This window comes from Salmo salar, chromosome ssa12 (assembly GCF_905237065.1).
Source record: "Salmo salar chromosome ssa12, Ssal_v3.1, whole genome shotgun sequence".
NCBI lineage: Eukaryota > Metazoa > Chordata > Actinopteri > Salmoniformes > Salmonidae > Salmo > Salmo salar.
Genome location: NC_059453.1, coordinates 50,915,340 through 50,934,758, shown reverse-complemented (window position 1 = coordinate 50,934,758; position 19,419 = coordinate 50,915,340). Strand labels below are relative to the sequence as shown.

At 40.3% G+C, this 19,419-nt stretch overlaps 1 protein-coding gene across 3 annotated transcripts in view; it reads left to right on the top strand.

Moving 5' to 3' along the window:
- Nucleotides 1-19,419, top strand: part of slc2a9l2 (solute carrier family 2 member 9, like 2) — a 243,642-nt gene that overhangs the window by 28,562 nt on the left and 195,661 nt on the right. For all 3 annotated transcript variants that reach the window (XM_014131731.2, XM_014131730.2, NM_001140649.1), the window contains 2 exon segments: nucleotides 4,509-4,607; nucleotides 16,872-17,032. In XM_014131731.2, the coding sequence (XP_013987206.1) occupies nucleotides 4,509-4,607; nucleotides 16,872-17,032 (260 nt within the window).

Sequence of the window (19,419 nt, the reverse complement as noted above, 5' to 3'; positions counted from 1 at the left end):
CCATACTGTATTTATTTATTTATCTTGCTCCTTTGCACCCCAGTATCTCAACTTGCACATTCATCTTCTGCACATCCTACCATTCCAGTGTTTAATTGCTATATTGTAATTACTTTGCCACCATGGCCTATTTGTTGCCTTACCTCTCTTATCCTACCTCATTTGCACATGCTGTATATAGATTTTTCTTCTGTATTATTGATTGTATGTTTGTTTATTCCATATGTAACTCTGTGTTGTATGTGTCGAGCTGCTTTGCTTTATCTTGGCAAGGTCACAGTTGCAAATGAGAACTTGTTCTCAACTAGCCTACCTGGTTAAATAAAGGTGAAATAAAAAATAAAAAAAGCCCTGCCCAGACCTCAATCCAATTGAGTATCTGTGGTACGACTTAGATGACTGTACACCAGTGGAACCTATCCAACTTGAAGGAGCTGGAGCAGTTTTATCTTGAAGAGTGGGCAAAAATACCAGTGGCTAGATGTGCCAAGCTTATAGAGACATACCCCAAGAGACTTGCAACTGTAATTGCTGCAAAATGTGGCCCTACAAAGTATTGACTTTGGGGGGGGGGTGAATAGTCATGCACGCTCAAGTTTTCTTTTTTTTTTTTTTAAACATATTTTTTTGTTTATTTCACAATTTTCATATATTTTGCATCTTGAAAGTGGTAGGCATGTTGTGTAAATCAAATGATACAAACCCCCAAAAAATCTATTTGAATTCCAGGTTGTAAGGCAACAAAATAGGAAAAATGCCAAGGGGGTGAATACTTTCGCAAGCCACTGTATATAGCCTCGTTATTGTTTCTCTTTTCCATTGTTGGGAAAGGCCTTGTAAAGGCCTTGGAAGTGCTGATTCCACCAGAGGAATCATGTTTCTTAGAAGCCTTAGAGCATTTCAAGCACTTAGCATAAGTCTGTGCCCTGCTGCTCACCATCTTTGCCAATTGTGAGTGTCATCTTTGACAGTTGTGATTGTCAATGCAGCACCCTAAAAATAAATAGAATATCGGAGGATAAAGAATTATATCACATGATAGTCTTCCGTGGGCAAGTTAATCACACAGCTGACCAATTTACAAAAAATGTAACTTCTGGGTTAATAGAGATTAATCACCTGGTAACAATTTGTTCATTTACATTTTAGCATATGTCTATTTTCTTGTCTGATACTCAATCCCATTCAAAAAGAATGGAAATCATTGAAGTTTTGTCACGTCCTGACCAGTAAAGGGGTTATTTGTTCTTATAGTTTGGTCAGGACGTGGCAGGGGGTATTTGTTTTATGTGGTTCAGGGTGTGTTTGAGTATGTGTTCATGTAGAGGGGTATTTGATTTATTGGTCCGGGGTTTTTTGGTTAGTTCTATGTTGTTAGTTCTATGTCTGTGCTACGGTATTGTATTTCTATGTTTAGGTCATCGGGATTGGGGCCTTCAATTGGAGGCAGCTGTCTATCGTTGCCTCTGATTGAAGGTCCTATATTTAGGAGTGTGTTTGTTTTGGGGTTTGTGGGAGATTGTTTCATGTTTTGCTGTATGCCTGATGAGACTGTCTAGTTCATTTTGTATACGTGGTTTTCCCTTCTTCACTAATAAGAAGATGAGTATACATTTTCCTGCTGTGTTTTGGTCTACATCCTACGACACCCGTGACAAGTTTCACCCATTCTGGCCTTCTTCAGAATGCTTGCAACTTTTGCTTTGTGAACTAAGGTTTTCTCTACACTTCTTTAAGTGACTTTTTATTTGTCCAACACTTTAGTATCAATGAGTGTAACGCTGTCAGGCTAATACAACACCACTGTCTTTTATGGTAATTTACACAATGGAATCTATTTCTGTAACCCACTGTGAAATAAATACATGTTCAATGTGCCATTTAAAACAGTACAGTTAATTTTACCATAAGCATATAATTTTTTTTCTAATTTACAGCATTTCAGACTGGTCACTGAAAAGCTATTCCATTTTGTCCATTTTATTTTTGGGGGTAATTTTAAATTATAACAAACAACCCCTCCAACCTACCATACCATCCACCCTTCCTAGTGGTCCCCTGCAGTCTACAAAATCACACCAGAGGTATGGCTTTCTTTTGATTTGGCTGGTGATTGATGGACTGGTCAATCAGGTCACTTTAGGTGTTATTTTGTTTCGGTATATTTGGTATTGCCATGTTATTTTACCGTGACTATGTTGGTCTATTATTTATAAAATCCATGCAAATATTTATCTGTCAGATGAATTTATCAGAGCTGGTATAAGAAATTGTCTTTCAAAAACTGTAGAATGGTTTGATCCATTTCCCGCCTTGAACCTCTTGTATCGCCCATTATACGTTCTCTTTCCTTCTGCACATGTTGGAGAAAGGTAGGCTTATGTCTTTATCGGCTCTGTTTATGCTGTTACAACATTTTATAAATATCACAATATTTCCACTAAATATAGATACAATATCGTCAACTTTATTTATGTTGGAATTCTGTTTTTGAATGTTTCGTACACAAGTTTAATGGAATGTTCCCTGTAATCTTGAGCACGAGCTGCGTTAGCTCTCTGTGTTTTGAGCAATTTACTAGCAATGCAGCTTAGCTACCTAGCACTTTAGCTAACGGTATGCTGTTTTTTTCCCCTTTTGTAAAACGAGTATTCATGGTGTTTTCCTTTTCAATAGCTACGTGCAGACAGCAAATAATATAGCTAGCTAACATTACTCAGCTCCACCCAGACAGCTGTGTTGGTGTTATCCTTATCTACTAGCTATAACACAGAGAATAAAACCTTTTACACATGCAACAATTATACGTGTCCCGCCTCTTTTATCGCAGGTTATTATTGCACTAATTACCGGGATGTTATAGACAGTCAATCGTTTCCTCCAATGTGTAGCCCTGCAACTGCCTTTACAGTGAAAAGTAAAATCAAGATCACGTTATAATCATAATATAATACTAGGCCCAAATGAATTAAATAAGTTTCAATAATGCTCTGTAATGATGGGCAACCCCAAAATGTTGAAGCGCTGCAAATTGTGTTTTAATTTGAAAATGTAACTCATAGTCAATGGAGAATGTAATTGGCTAAGTGTCCAGTAATGAACGTATTTAAACTTCTCCCCCCCTCAGCAAGCAGGGTTTCTTTTTTTGATGCAACAGTCACATTAGAAACATCTATTCCCATGTTGCAGTGAAGCAATTACTCGTTGCTTAATTATATTGCAACCACAAGCAACATTTTGACAATAAATTAGTTAACTGTAATGAGAAAAACATGAACAGATTCTGAACCTTCTATTGGAATGTAATTGAATTCCATACACTTCTAGAAATTCTCTGTCAGATCCAATTGAAATATTAGCCCAAGTGCACTTGTTACCACTCTCCTCCTTCCTCACAATGGCTCTTTGTACTACACTGTGCCTTGATCTTGTTGAGTCACCCACAGTAGAGGCTGGTTGCCTTGGTGAATGACACAATGCATTTTAACCCCGGATCTAAATCCATTCATCCTCATGAGATGCAGACATATTTCTGCTCATACAGTAGATGAGTATTGTTCTTAGAGATGAAGAAGGCGTGGGAAATTAATTTGAGTTCAGTCAAAAACAGAGGAGCAACGATTTTATTTGCTGCAAATATTTCTCTGGAGTTTCACTTGCTGATCGAATGACTGTGAGGAACCTTTTCATTTGTATTATGCAAAGATAAATATATAACCACCAATCTATTGTACCTGTGCAATAATCAAAAGAGTGACTCATCCACTGTTAGGATTAGTTTGTAGTTGTTTAATCTCTATAGGGATTTAAACATTATTTGTTTTATTTAACTAGGCAAGTCAGTTAAGAACAAATTCTTATTTTCAATGAGGGCCTACCGGGCAACAGTGGGTCAACTGCCTTGTTCAGGTGCAGAACAACAGATTTGTACCTTGTCGTCTCTGGGATTCGATCCAGCAACCTTTAGGTTACTGGCCTAACACTCTAACCACGAGGCTACCTGCCACCCCTAACATGGCTGTAAGGAGTGGGTTACCCAGAATGATTAAGCAGCCAAAAGGTTGTGATGTAGCCTAATGATCCACTGATTAAATTGAGATAACAATATAATGAAGAGCTTTAGGCTAACTGTGCTTTATTTAGCTATAACTGGATACGTTTGTAAAAGCTGCAAGGTTTAATCATCCTTACACTGTATCCTGTCACAGTAATACAATATTGGAATATTTTATTCTCATACACATACAGCTGATCTCTCTACTCAACATGCCCTAACCCTTGTCACATTGCACATGTTGGCATTGAATTGACCTGATGGTTGTTTTTGAAGCAGTAACATTCTCTCTCTAGGACGTACAGGGAGGCCCAGATACATCAATGGATTGTCCTTGTAAGAATATGCCTGGGTCTCACTCTGACCTTGATTGGATTGTATATGAAATGCAACTGTACAATGACATGACCTCTGAAATGGCTTTAATGTGGTATGTGTTTTTTTTTTGCCACAGCGCATCACTGCCTGTCTGGTGAATGCAGCGTTCTTTGGTGCCCTTGGGTCATCTTATCTATATGGCTACAACCTGTCTGTCGTCAACGCTCCTGCACTGGTGAGTCGATTTATTGTGTCACCTTGGACATATAGCTATCGGTGTCACCTAACATTGATTTTCCCTTGTGACACCTTGTTATCACTCTTCAAATGTAAACCATGAAGTCTAATAGACCAGCTGTACTTTAATGGCTCAACTTTTAATGGGTTACTTTAGATACAGCTGTAAAAGGTTCATATTCTAAACTGCGATCCTATGGGATTCCCATCATTTGGGAAACAGACCAGGGCCTCGTTTCTCAGAGCCTTCGTAGAGTTAGGATCATCGTTAGAACCATATTATGATGTACAGTGTATCTTTCGTAGCCAATGTGTTTCTCAGAGCCTTCGTTACTAAAGTGGCTCTTAAAAACTTTTGCTCATCTATAAGTGATCCAGACCACTCGTAGAGCAGCCAAAGTGCGTTGTTAGGCTTCTTTTCTGCCTTACCTCAGAAGATATCATTCTAAAACAATTTGTGTTTTGTGTGAATGGGCATGATCATACGATGATACATGTTTAATTTGGGTAATTTATAGGATCTATATAATGTAATATTTAATGAAAAGATAAACAACGTGCTTGACTCCACTTTATATAAACTTAGATTGGGTGCTGAATCCTCGTATATAATCCAAAGAACAAAAAATAGTCAATGTTAAAAATACAGGCACACAAATTCTAAAAACCTGTTTTTGCTTTGTCATTATGGGGTGTTATGTGTAGATTGATCAGGGGAATAAAACGATTTAATACATTTGTGAATAAGGCTGTAACGTAACAAAATGTGGAAAAAGTCAAGGGGTCTGAATACTTTCCAAATGCTGTGTATTTCAAATTATCGATCCGCACAGTCGGTTGGTGTATATAATGCGCATATTCACACCAACCTGAGCCCATTGCAGACTCACAATGATGTGGCTATTCTTAAAAAATACAGGCTCCCCCGAGAGGATGTGTGAGGTAGAGGGTTAGTTACTGTATAAAAGGAAACTATCGGAGACGACAGATCTATTGAGGTGCAGTGTGCTAAAAGCACTGTGGAGGCAAGAATACGCCCGGGGTTCAAATCTTGAAATCTTTGAACATTACATGACGAAAATGTATATTATGGTGTTATTTATTTTAATTCATAAAAACAATTCTGTGAAATGTATAGGTCTATCCTACGTTTCATGTGGGCTATTAGTTGTGTTTTCATATGATGCAAGCTGCATCGATTTCAGCACTAGTGAGCTGGACAGCTCCCCCAACGGAATCATGTGAAAAACCGAATACGGCCCCAACAATGCTTTTAGCTGTGGCACTTACAGGTTCACTCTGTGCTTGTTTGGGAAACACTATTTAAAAAGTTGGCTCGTAAATAACAAAGTATCTTGTACAATCATCGTAATGCTTAAGTTCCATCGCAGCAAGGAAACAAGGCCCAGATTAGATTGCCCATCCATGCTCGACAAAAGTAAATGGACAAAGCTCACTAATCATCATAGTTTTTTTTGTTTATTGGGTCTGCCACAACCCTCCAAACACTCACACACACCATTTTTTTTGTTTCTTTACTCACAAAAAATGGCAAGGACATCATCTTATCATCTGATCCTACCTACCCGGCTAATTAACCCATATGCCATAGGTTTACCGGTATCCAGCTTTGTACCCACATTCATATGATGGGCTACTTAACCCATCAGAGTCTAAGCCCTGTCTATGCCGGGGGTTGGGTGGGGGTTCTACTAAGCTACAGTATATGGAATTGTTTTAAGGTCATACCAAGGACGATTTAGCTAAATGATTTAGAATTTTTTTCAAGTATCCCAAAATATATAAAAATAGTTTGTTTTTCTGACATGTATTTAACCCCATATTTTTGCCATCAAACATTCTCCATACTCTATATACAGTACTTCCATTCATTTTTTTCAACTGGTACCCGGGGACCTTCAGACGATTATTGTAAGGCCTGTGGGCGTCCTAGAGCAAAACTACCAACACGTACGTGTTCGTGAGAGTCGCACCTTTGCACAGAGGGGTGCAAATATTAGTGTGTAGCCCAAACGGTTCAGATGCTACAGACAGATGTTGGCAGATCGGCTGTACCGACTTCAGACGGTATTCTTCTGCTATTTATTCTGTTACCAATAATATTTACATGCTAATAGTCTCTTCTGATTACAGTTATGTATTTTAACTAAATGGAATCTATTAGCTTCCAAAATGTAAGGAGATATACAGTGTGCATTGAGTGAATTTTGGAAAAATATCTTGGTTCCTTTCTCAACATAGCAATGTGTATTCAAAGAGGACTCGGACCACAAAATAGATGAAAAAAGTCATAATTCAAAGGCAAGGGCAGTGAATACATGGACTTTTCTAATAGACTAGACGTAACATAGTAAACTTAAATCCGGGACACTCAAATGAGAATGATATGTTATGTTTGGTATGGTTACATAAGATAGATGGTTATTTAAAACCTCTTAAATGTAATGGCAAAATGTAGATTTTGTGTCAGATGTCGTCATGGGAAATGTCCAAGTTTCCCTAAACCTCTCCAAAGTGGCGTTTGTCTGTAAATGTGATAATTCCAGTGCTATTACATATTTGCAATCCATAAATGCTATTTGTTCAGTATAAAAACACAATTTCTACCATATCAACCTCACTCAAACATTGTGGTGATGTTATGGGGTATCCAGGGTACGTTCGAGTGTCCTTTCAACCTCTCCAAATTGTCCGACTGTGGTAATTGCGCTGTTTTTGCACACTGGATGTGCCTAAAAGTTATTGTTCACTATAAAAACAAAATCTCTACAAAAACAACCTCTCGTAAACATTGTGGTGGTGTCGGGGGACATACAGAAGATATGGATAACTACAGTGTGTAAGCAGGCAACATCATATTTTTGATACATTCACTCGGTGGACATTCGATGTTGCCATTAAGTCATACATCATCAGATAACATTGACCAAATCGAAGATTACCTTGTAAGATATTTGGTGAAAACGTTGTGTAAAATAAACATTCTGACTCTCGGGGCTGGTGATCAATAACGGTAGGTCACAGGCAGACAAATAAGATATCCTCATGATCTGTGGAGTCCCGGCTTTCGGCGTGTATCAACGTGGAGTCCCGGCTTTCGGTGTCTATCAACGTATTACGTGTTTTTGTTTGTTTCACTACGCTAACCGGAATGTAGGTAGCAGCCATCTTGAAATGAGGTCATCGGCTCGGCCTTCCCTTATAAATTTGTATGGCCATATATGATAGTAAGTCATACCAAAGATTTGAAGGCACCGATCAATTGCCAAGATACACAGCTTTCCGCAGACACCCTGCTTTTGCAGATAGGGGCTACCGTTCTCATACCAGACTGAAATGAGAAAAAAAAATCAAATGGGGTCCTAAAATATGGGGACTTTACATTTAGGAGGTTTAAGGCTAAAATTAAAGTAGGGTGGTTGGTCGGGGTGGATGGGTAGGCATATTTATTTAACCTTTATTTAACTAGGTAAGTCAGTTAAGAACAAATTCTTATTTACAATGACGGCCTACCCCGGCCAAACCTGGACTACGCTGGGCCAATTGTGCGCTGCCCTCTGGGACTCCCAATCACAGCCGGATGTGATTCAGCCTGGATTCAAACCAGGGACTGCAGTGACACCTCTTGCACTGAGAGGAAGTGCCTTAGACCACTGCGCCACTCGGGAGCATATAATGTGACCGTCTAGCAACCCAAAGGTTGCTGGTTACATAAGTTCACATCTCATCAAGGACAACTTTAGCATTTTATCTAATTAGCAACTTTTCAACTACTTTTTTGCTACTTTGCAACTACTTAGCATGTTAGCTGACCCTTCCTCTAACCCTACCCCTTTTAGCTAACCCTTCTCCTAACCCTAACCCTTTTAGCTCTCCCTTCTCCTAACCCTAACCCTTTAACCCTAACCCATAACCTAGCTAAGCTGGAATTCGTAACATATTATACGTTTAGCAAATTCGCAACTTTGTACATTTAGAAAATTCGTAACATATAATATGAATTGTAATTCCTAACATATCATATGAAATGGATTATGGACATCAACAAATGAATACATACCTTACCATACGAAAAGTAATATATCATACTAAAAGGATTTACGTACAGAATAATACGTCATGCTCTGAGACCAGGTTGGAATACAAAGAGAGTTGAGTTATTTTGCTTCTTTTTTTTTTTTACCCCAGAGTTCACTTTAAAGAGGACGTTTACATACACTTAAGTTGGAGTCATTCAAATTCGTTTTTCAACCACTCCACATATTTCTTGTTAACAAACTATAGTTTTGGCAAGTCGGTTAGGACATCTACTTTGTGCATGACACAAGTAATTTTTCCAACAATTGTATAAATCCTGTTAGGGCTAGGGGGCAGCATTGACACGGCTGGATAAAAAACATACCCGATTTAATCTGGTTACCACTCCTACTCAGTAACTAGAATATGCATATACTTATTACATATGGATAGAAAACACCCTACATTTTCTAAAACTGTTTGAATGGTGTCTGTGAGTATAACAGAACTCAAATGGCAGGTCAAAACCTGAGAGATTCCTTTACAGGAAGTGGCCTGTCTGACCATTTGTTGAACTTCTTTTCCATCTCTATCATTTACTAAGGATCTCTGCTCTAACGTGACACTTCCCACGTCGTCCATAGGCGCTCAGAGCCCGGGAAAAAACAGAATGTCGTCATTCCAGCCCCAGGCTGAAACACATTATCGCCTTTCTCAAGTGGCCCATCAAGAGACACTAGCTTATGCGCGTGACCCCGACCGCCCCCGCCTTTGGGATTTTTTCCTCTGTTTGCCGAAAAGGAGATTCCCTGTCGGAATATTATCGCTTTTCTACGAGAAAAATGTCGTAAAAATTGATTTTAAACAGCGGTTGACATGCTTCGAAAGTACGGTCATGGAATACTTAGAATTTTATTGTCACGAATTGCGCCAAGCGCGTGACACTTCTTTACTATTTCGGATAGTGTCTGGAACGCATACGAACAAAACGCCGCTATTCGGATATAACGATGGATTATTTTGGACCAAACCAACATTTGTTATTGAAGTAGCTGTCCTGGGTGTGTATTCTGACGAAGACAACAAAAGGTAATGAAATTTTTATAATAGTAAATATGATTATGGTGAGTGCTAAACTTGCCGGGTGTCTAGATAGCGAGCCCGTGATGCCTGGGCTATGTACTTAGAATATTGCAAAATGTGCTTTCACCAAAAAGCTATTTTAAAATCGGACATATCGAGTGCATAGAGGAGGTCTGTATCTATAATTCTTAAAATAATTGTTATGCTTTTTGTGAACGTTTATCGTGAGTAATTTAGTAAAATGTTAGCGAATTCCCCGGAAGTTTGCGGGGGTATGCTAGTTCTGAACGTCACATGCTAATGTAAAAAGCTGGTTTTTGATATAAATATGAACTTGATTGAACAAAACATGCATGTATTGTATAACATAATGTCCTAGGGTTGTCATCTGATGAAGATCATCAAAGGTGAGTGCTGCATTTAGCTGTCTTCTGGGTTTTGGTGACATTATATGCTGGCTTGAAAAATGGGTGTCTGATTATTTCTGGCTTGGTACTCTGCTGACATAATCTAATGTTTTGCTTTCGTTGTAAAGCCTTTTTGAAATCGGACAGTGTGGTTAGATTAACGAGAGTCTTATCTTTAAATGGCTGTAAAATAGTCATATGTTTGAGAAATTGAAGTAATAGGATTTTTAAGGTTTTGAAAATCGCGCCACAGGATAGCCGTGGCTGTTACGTAGGTGGGACGAATTCGTCCCGCCTAGCCTAGAGAGGTTAGACAGATTATTTCACTTATATTTCACTGTATCACAATTCCAGTGGGTCAGAAGTTTACATACACTAAGTTGACTGTGCCTTTAAACAGCTTGGAAAATGCCAGAAAATTATGTCATGGCTTTAGAAGCTTCTGATAGGCTAATTGACATCATTTGAGTCAATTGGAGGTGTACCTGTGGATGTATTTCAAGGCCTACCTTCAAACTCAGTGCCTCTTTGCTTGACATCATGGGAAAATCAAAAGAAATCAGTCAAGACCTCAGAAAAATAATTGTAGACCTCGACAAGTTTTGTTCATTCTTGGGAGCAATTTCCAAACGCCTGAAGGTACCACGTTCATCTGTACAAACAGTAGTGCACAAGTATAAACACCATGGGACCACGCAGTCGTCATACCGCTCAGGAAGGAGACGTGTTCTGTCTCCTAGAGATGAATGTACTTTGGTGTGAAAAGTGCAAATCAATCCTAGAACTACAGCAAAGGACCTTTTGAAGATGCTGGAGGAAACAGGTACAAAAGTATCTATAGCTACAGTAAAATGAGTCCTATATCGACATAACCTGAAAGGCCGCTCAGCAAGGAAGAAGCCACTGATCCAAAACCGCCATAAAAAAGCCAGACTACGGTTTGCAACTGCGCATGGGGACAAAGATCATACTTTTTTCAGAAATGTCCTCTGGTCTGATGAAACAAAAATAGAACTGTTTGGCCATAATGACCATCGTTATGTTTGGAGGAAAAAGGAGGATGCTTGCAAGCCGAAGAACACCATCCCAACCGTGAAGCACGGGGGTGGCAGCATCATGTTGTGGGGGTTCTTTGCTGCAGGAGGGAATGGTGTACTTCACAAAATACATGGCGTCATGAGGAAGCAAAATTATGTGGATACATTGAAGCAACATCTCAAGACATCAGTCAGGAAGTTAATGCTTGGTCGCAGATGGGTCTTCCAAATGGACAATGACCCCAAGCATACTTCCAAAGTTGTGGCCATCAAAAAGCCCTGACCTTAATTCTACAGAAAATGTGTGGGCAGAACTGAAAAAGCGTGTGCGAGCAAGGAGGCCTACAAACCTGACTTAGTTACACCGGCTCTGTCAGGAGGAATGGGCCAAAATTCACCCAACTTATTGTGGGAAGCTTGTGGAAGGCTACCTGAAACGTTTGACCCTAGTTAATCTATTTAAAGGTAATACTACCAAATAATTATTGAGTGTATGTAAACTTCTGACCCACTGGGAATGTGATAAAATCTGAAATAAATCATTCTCTACTATTATTCTGACATTTCACATTCTTAAAATAAAGTGGTGATCCTTATTGACCTAAGACAGGGAATTTTTACCAGGATTAAATGTCAGGAATTGTGAAATTGTCAGTTTAAATATACTTGGCTAAGGTGTATGTAAACTTTCGACTTCAGCTGTATATATATATATATATATATATATATATTTTAAGAGGACTACATGTGAAAACCCTAAGAGTGTACAGAAACAGCTGAGGAGGGTTGCCACTTTGTTCACCCTGTCCAATTAGGCACCACCAACCCTTCTGAGCTCCTTTCGTTCCCTTTCATGAATGCTTTAATAAATGCACTTTCAGAGGAGGTTGCTGATGGGTGAATGGCTCATAATAATGGCCGGAACTGTGCAAATGGAATGGCATCACACACCTGGAAACCATGTGTTTGATGTTTTTGATACCATTCCAATGATTCCTCTCCAGTCATTACCACGAGCCCGTTCTCCCCAATTAAGGTGCCACCAACCTCCTGTGTTGCACTCTAATGTTGAACGTAATGTACTGTCATGTGGGCTATTAATGTACCCGATGAACACATTCTCCTCTGGAAAGTTTCTTCCAAGTATCTTGACTTTATTCTAATCAAATCTAAATTATAGATGGAAAGTTCAGAAAATAATCTCCCTCTCCGTCTGGAGCCGTTTTGGGTTTTTGAGAAATTGTTCTGATGTATTCGACCACAAAACTCCAGAAGTGAGATTTTCAGAGAGACTAGAATCTAGCAGAGGGAGCTGAGTGGGAAAAGCTATTTTTCTGGAGGACATCAATTCCATAACAACCTGTGTCTTAGAGACAGATCATGATTGATAAGTATTTTGTTGTAAATGACACACCAAGATATTACAAGTAAAATACAACAAAAAAGGCGAGGCTAAGGGAGCAACAGTTTTTACAATCATGCATACTACAGATGAAGTCGGAAGTTTATATACACCTTAGCCAAATACATTTAAACTCAGTTTTTCACAATTCCTGACATTTAATCCTAGTAAAAAATCCCTGCCTTAGGTCAGTTAGGATCACCACTTTATTTTAAGAATGTGAAATGTCAGAATAATAGTCGAAAGAATGATTCATTTCAGCTTTTATTTCTTTCATCACATTCCCAGTGGGTCAGAAGTTTATATACACTGAGTTAGTATTTGGTAGTATTGCCTTTAAGAGTGTGCTCCTAATCTCAGCTCGTTACCTGTATAAAAGACACCTGGGAGCCAGAAATCTTTCTGATTGAGAGGGGGTCAAATACTCATTTCCCTCATTAAAATGCAAATCAATTTATAACATTTCTGACATGCGTTTTTCTGGATATTTTTGTTGTTATTCTGTCTCTCACTGTTCAAATAAACCTACCATTAAAATTATTGACTGATCCTTTCTTTGTCAGTGGGCAAACATACAAAATCAGCAGGGGATCACATACTTTTTCCCCCCACTGTATCTGCCTCACTCTCATAGAAATAAGTAGTCTGTGCTAGGGTTTACACAGTCAAATGTAACACAACTACATTTTTAATAAAGAACTGTACAAATGATACATTTGCTACATAAATATTAAAAATATATATTAATTAGTTCATTACTCCAGTCTGAGCTCAAAATGACTGCTATGGCATTTGTCCTTCCGCATCACAATTTAGTTGGCTAATTGGATCCTGAGCAGTCTTATGGTCCCCAGACAAATGCAGTCTTGGTCTCCCACCCTGTATCTAAATCCAGTTAGCCGTCTGTGTCCCTCTAACACATTCTTAACATACATTTTTGATATACTCACAAATTAGTGAATATAGTTCAGCTAATTATAGTCCAGACACACACACACACACACACACACACACACACAGTCAATAGAAATCACTTGGGCTGGTTAGACTTCCCCATAAACCAGCTTTGCATGCGTTTCCCTTTCATGTTCCCTTTAGGTGTGGACTGTGTGTGAGAGTTTGAAGTTAGCATCCACAGACGATGAACCTGCAGGCCTCCAGAAGCCAAGCTGGTCATCTGGTTCAATGGCCAAGGGAGTCTTCCTTTTGGGATGGAAGGTTGTAGGATAAGAAAGTGAGAGAGAGCCAGAGACAGACCGGAGACTTGGAGTTGAGCTTTGAAAATAGTGAAATGCCTGACAGACAGGAGAGGTGAATAGGTGTGACTTAAATAAATGTTTTGTTCACATTTCAAGTGTAGATTGCTCTGACGAAGGCCAATAGGCCGACAAGTAAGCTTTAATTAAATAAGTGATACAACCGGGTTTCTCTTTTCTTTGAAGTTATAGCATTATTCCCAAAGCACTTGAAGTGAGAGAACTCAAATGTGCAAGTGCTTTTTTGAATTTTAAGTCTAAATTGGGTGAGTGTACGCATTTGTGAATTCACCCATAATTGCTGTCTAGGTGTCCTGGTTCATATTTTTCTAAATTTACAGCGTTGGGTTGTAATTTGAAATACTTGCTACACCAGAAGTTAATGGTTATATGTAGGAGGAATGTATATGAGGGGGTCAATTAAGGGTGGATATGAGCCATGTGCTTTCGAGAGTTACTAAGTGAGGGAATAAGGCAATCACATGGTTGCGGTCACTGATAAGGGTGGATAGCTGTGGATTAGTGATGAGAGTTGGGAAGCAAGTTCAGGGAGTGAGTGATTTAATCAATAAACGAAACATAATACAAAACAAGAAACACGAACAACACACAGACATGAAACAGAAACAATGACGCCTGGGGAAGGAACCAAAAGGAGTGACATATCTAGGGCAGGTAATCAAGGAGTTGATAGAGTCCAGGTGAGTGTCATAATGTGCGTAACGATGGTGACAGGTGTGCGCCATAACGAGCAGCCTGGTGACCTAGAGGCCGGAGAGGGAGCACACGTGACAGTACCCCCTCCCCGACGCGCTGCTCCAGCCGCAGGACACCGACCAAGATGACAATCCCGGGGATCAGGAGCGGACCGGTCACCTCTGCTAAGGCGCAGGAAGCTGTTGCTCCAGCTGGAGCGCAGGAGCATGGCGACTTACAGCGTTGGAGAGAGGTGCATACTTGACAGTACCCCCTCCCCGGCGCGTTCGGCTCCAGCCGCAGGACGCCAACCACAGGGACGATCCCGGGAATCAAGAGCAGACCGGTCGCTTCCACTGAGGCACAGAAACCTGACGAACCGGCTGAGGCGTGAGAGCATGATGAGCCGGCTGAGACCTCCCCGGTTTCCTCGGGAACCTGTTCACCCAGCCGAGGTATGGGAGCCCGCCGAGGCGTGGGAGCCCGTCGAGGCAGGGGAACCTGTCGAACCCACCGAGGCATGGGAATCCGACAAGACGGCTGAGGCCTCCCAGGTTGCTCCAGTTCTGACACCCAGACCGACATCACCTCCAAAACAAAAAAAACACTCGCTGATGCTTCCCTTTGGGGAGGCATCATTCTGTAATGAGTGTGCTGAGAGTCGGGAAGCAAGTTCAGGGAGTGAGTTATCCTCTTTGGGGTAGGTCAAGATGCGGTGAAATTGCAGAACGCGAAATTCAAATTACAAAAAGCGTAATATTAAACATTCATGAAAATACAAGTGTCATACATCATTTAAAAGCTTAACCTCTTGTTAATCCAGCCGCTTTGTCAGATTTCAAAAAGGCTTTACGGCAAAAGCACACAATGTGATTATCTGAGGACAGCGCCACGCACACAAAAGCATTACATACATTTTCCAACCAAGCAGAGGTGTCACGAAAGTCAGAAATAGCGATAAAATAAATCACTTACCTTTGAAGATCTTCATCTGATTGCAATCACAAGGGTCCCAGCTACATAACAAATGGTCCTTTTGTTCGATAAAGTCCTTTATATCCCCAAAAGGTCAGTTTAGTTGGCGTGCTTGACTCAGCAATCCACCGGTTTCCCTCGTTCAAAATGCATACAAATGAATCCCGTAAGTTACCAATAAACCTCGTCCAAACAAGTCAAACAACGTTTCTAATCAATCCTCAGGTACCCTAATATGTAAATAAATAATACAATTTAAGACAGAGAATAGTATGTTCATTACCGGAGATAAATAACGAGTGCGTGCTTTCATCCACGCGCATGAAAACACTACAGCCAAAATGGGAGCCACTTACAAAAACTACAAATTCTAGCTCAGTTTTCAAAAATAAGCCTGAAACTCTTTCTAATGACTTGACATCTAGTGGAAGCCCTAGGAACTGCAATCTGGGAGGTATTCCTTTTATATTCCCATAGAGAGCCATTATAATCAGTGGTGAGCTCAACAACAACAAAAAATTCCGGATGGATTCTCCTCGGGTTTTCACCTGCCATATCAGTTCTGTTATACTCATATATTATTTTAACAGTTTTAGAAACTTTAGAGTTTTCTATCCAATACTACCAATTATATGCATATCCTAGCTTCTGGGCCTGAGTAACAGGTAGTTTACTTTGGGAACCTCATTCATCCAAACTTCCGAATACTGCCCCCTACCCCGAAGAAGTTATTTAATCAATAAACGAAACATAATACAAAACAAGAAACATGAAGAACGCACAGACATGAAACAGAAACAATGACGCCTGGGGAAGGAACCAAAGGGAGTGACATATCTAGGGCAGGTAATCAAGGAGTTGATGGCGTCCAGGTGAGTGTCATAATGCGCTTAACGATGGTGACAGGTGTGCGCCATAACGAGCAGCCTGGTGACCTAGAGGCCCGAGAGGGAGCACACGTGACAATTGAGTAATGGGGGCCGAGGTCAGGTCAGGTCACACGAAGGGAGAAGGAACAGTTTATTACACACATCACTTAACTTCCTGCCTAGCAACAAAGATGTAATGTTTAGAGAAAAGGAGGAGACTCCGCCTAAAGTGCGGTGTAAATACTTGTGCTGGTGAGAACGTCTTTGTCTTTTCAGCTGTCTGACCCATTGGGTGAATAAACTTGGTTTGAGCTTTTCCTAGTTGTCTGTTAGTTTTTACTCTGTTTATTTAGAACCTAACAACAGCATGGACCTTGAAAGGTTACGCAAACATTACCTTGAAATCGGATGGAAAAACAAGCATTTTAATAATTGTGTGAATAATGACAAAAATATTTTTGCTGAGATGCTGACTTCCTTCCTCTTCCTCCCTGTACAGTATATAAAGACATTTTACAACCAGACATGGATGGAGCGCTACGGAGAACCCATAGGAGCAGACATGGTCACCATGCTATGGTCCATCACAGTCTCCATATTTGCCATTGGGGGCCTACTTGGAGCGCTCTGCGTCACGTTGCTCACGAAACTCATTGGAAGGTAAGTTGGAACACACCTATGATAAGCATTAAAAGAAGAGGTTTGCTGACATAGATGTCAATGCATACATATAAATGAACATTTCAGCATACGTATTTCCCTGCACGGCTCCGTTGTTAAGAAAATGAACCATTGGTAAGGTAGCGCAGAGGCTTGCAGTGAATTAGGTACAGTTTGGATGATAAGTGCTTCTGGCGTTGTCTGATGAAGGATCTTTTGAGGTGGGAGTATATGACGGAATGTTGACAAGTGAACTTCTGAATGTCTATTAGAGTTTCCCGGTGTGAGTAAAAGGCCTGAACATAGCTTTATCTATTATCTTTATCTTATTTTTTTTGTGCGACAACACTCACCACACTATTGGCAATTGAAGCGAGAGGAGGAGTTGGCATATATGTTCAAACCGTCCACCCCTCCTTTGGGATTCTTCCCCCATCTTCTTCTCCTCATTAACTTTTGAAAGCGGCCAACTAGATAAACCCTTCCCCATCTGTTCTTCAGTTTTCTTCCCTCCCTGTCGTTTTTCTCTCTTAGCATTTCAGTGAGCGAACCTTTAGTGGTCAGGACGCATGTAGACAGACAGATGTCACGGTAGATGGAACATGGCAGGAAGAGCTGAGTGCTGACAGCCTAAGGATTCCAGCAGGCCTGTGCATGGGTGATTCCCTCTAATGGATGCTCCACAGGCCCCCCATGGAGCCAGACACCACTAAATCCACTCCAGGCACCTCTAAATCCCTCACAAGGATACTTGCCAGCCAAGCGGATTCCAATAGACGTTTCTGTCTTTTGATGTCCTTCAGTTGGTGTAATTTCCCAATGAGCGTCCCAAATCAGCGCTTTATGGTCGCTATATAGTAATCAGATTTTGAAACATATCAAAGGAATTAAATGTTGATTTCAGCCCTTGAGAAGCCACACAAAAATAAACACTGAGTCCATATTCCCTCCTCCGGGGAGAGAAATGTGTAAAGTAAATTTAACATGAAGCCTCCATTAACTGAATACAGCTTCAGGCCTCAGTTCCCCATTCCCTCTCTCTTCTCATCGGAGATACTGGTGGGTCTGTGAAACATTCCAGAATTTCTTAATTTTAGCAGCGTGAGTTAGGGTTTCTGAATTTGAATGACCTGTAGCCTATTTATTTCTGTGCTCCAGTCAATAAAGCTCCAAGTCAATAACAGAAACAGTATTTGCGTCAGTCAATTACCTATAGCCTACTCCAAATGACATAATGGACCTACATAGCATACTAAAGGTTTCAACCCTTCTTGTTCACAGACAAGTTTTCACTGAACTTTATTAACTCGGTCCATGCGGCTCACTCCCATTGTAGCAATGCAGCTGCTTAGCTACAACTACTTCTCCTGGTGCGGACATATTAGCACACTGCGGCCCATAATGATTCTGAGAGTTTGATGACATTGGTGGAGAGTGATAACATAGACTCCAGAGGCGTGTTGATATCGGCAAGATATTGTTCCATTTTTGCCCTCCCTGATTTGTGGCCCAAGTGATTGAGCAGTAAAGACTACTGCATGTGGTAATAGAAGCTGTAGATAATAGTCCCTTTGTGGCTTCTTTATACCTCCCACTCATCACTGAAATGTTACTTCGAGACCATTAGGGGATGACCGTAAAAGATGTGACTGTTTATGATGTAAGCAATAGTCTTAACCTCACCATACATCATCCTTAATAGCCTTAGGATGAGATTCATAAATACATTCATTTATCATATGACTAATACAACCTGACTTGATTACTTTCTGCATGGCCTAAAATGAGTCGATGAATGAGACAGCAACATAATATATGATTAGGAATACAAAATGGTTGCTTTAAGATGGAATTGTAAACGAGGAAATCAAGTGTGACGACCAATGTGAAATGACAGAGTGGCAAAATGTGGCACTTGACATTTTACGTTATTTTCTGGTTGTACACTGGTTTTCTGGCATGTAGAGCGGCGGTTTTACAGGCTCCTGACCAATTTGTATATATTTTTTTGCGTTGATGTTGTTTTTTTACATAATGTTTCCACCATCGGTTCCTTTGAACGAAAAGAGCTTCTGGACACCTCGATTTGGATAAAGAATTCTACTTCAATGACTCGGCCATGCAGGACATACTGCTCACCCGGGACCAGCCCCTAATCCCCGACACTCGGAAGAGGAAAAGACGGTGCTATAGAGGCCGACTTGGGGGGCACCTTGATGTAACTATGGCGACCAGTGAATAAACCGCCTCTACCCTCTTTTCAGTTGGGGAGTCACTGGAGAACAAACTATATGAGCTCCATTCGAGACTATCCTATCAATGGCACCTGAAGAACTGTAATATACAATGCTTCACAGAGTCTTGGCTGAATAAGGACATGGTGAAAT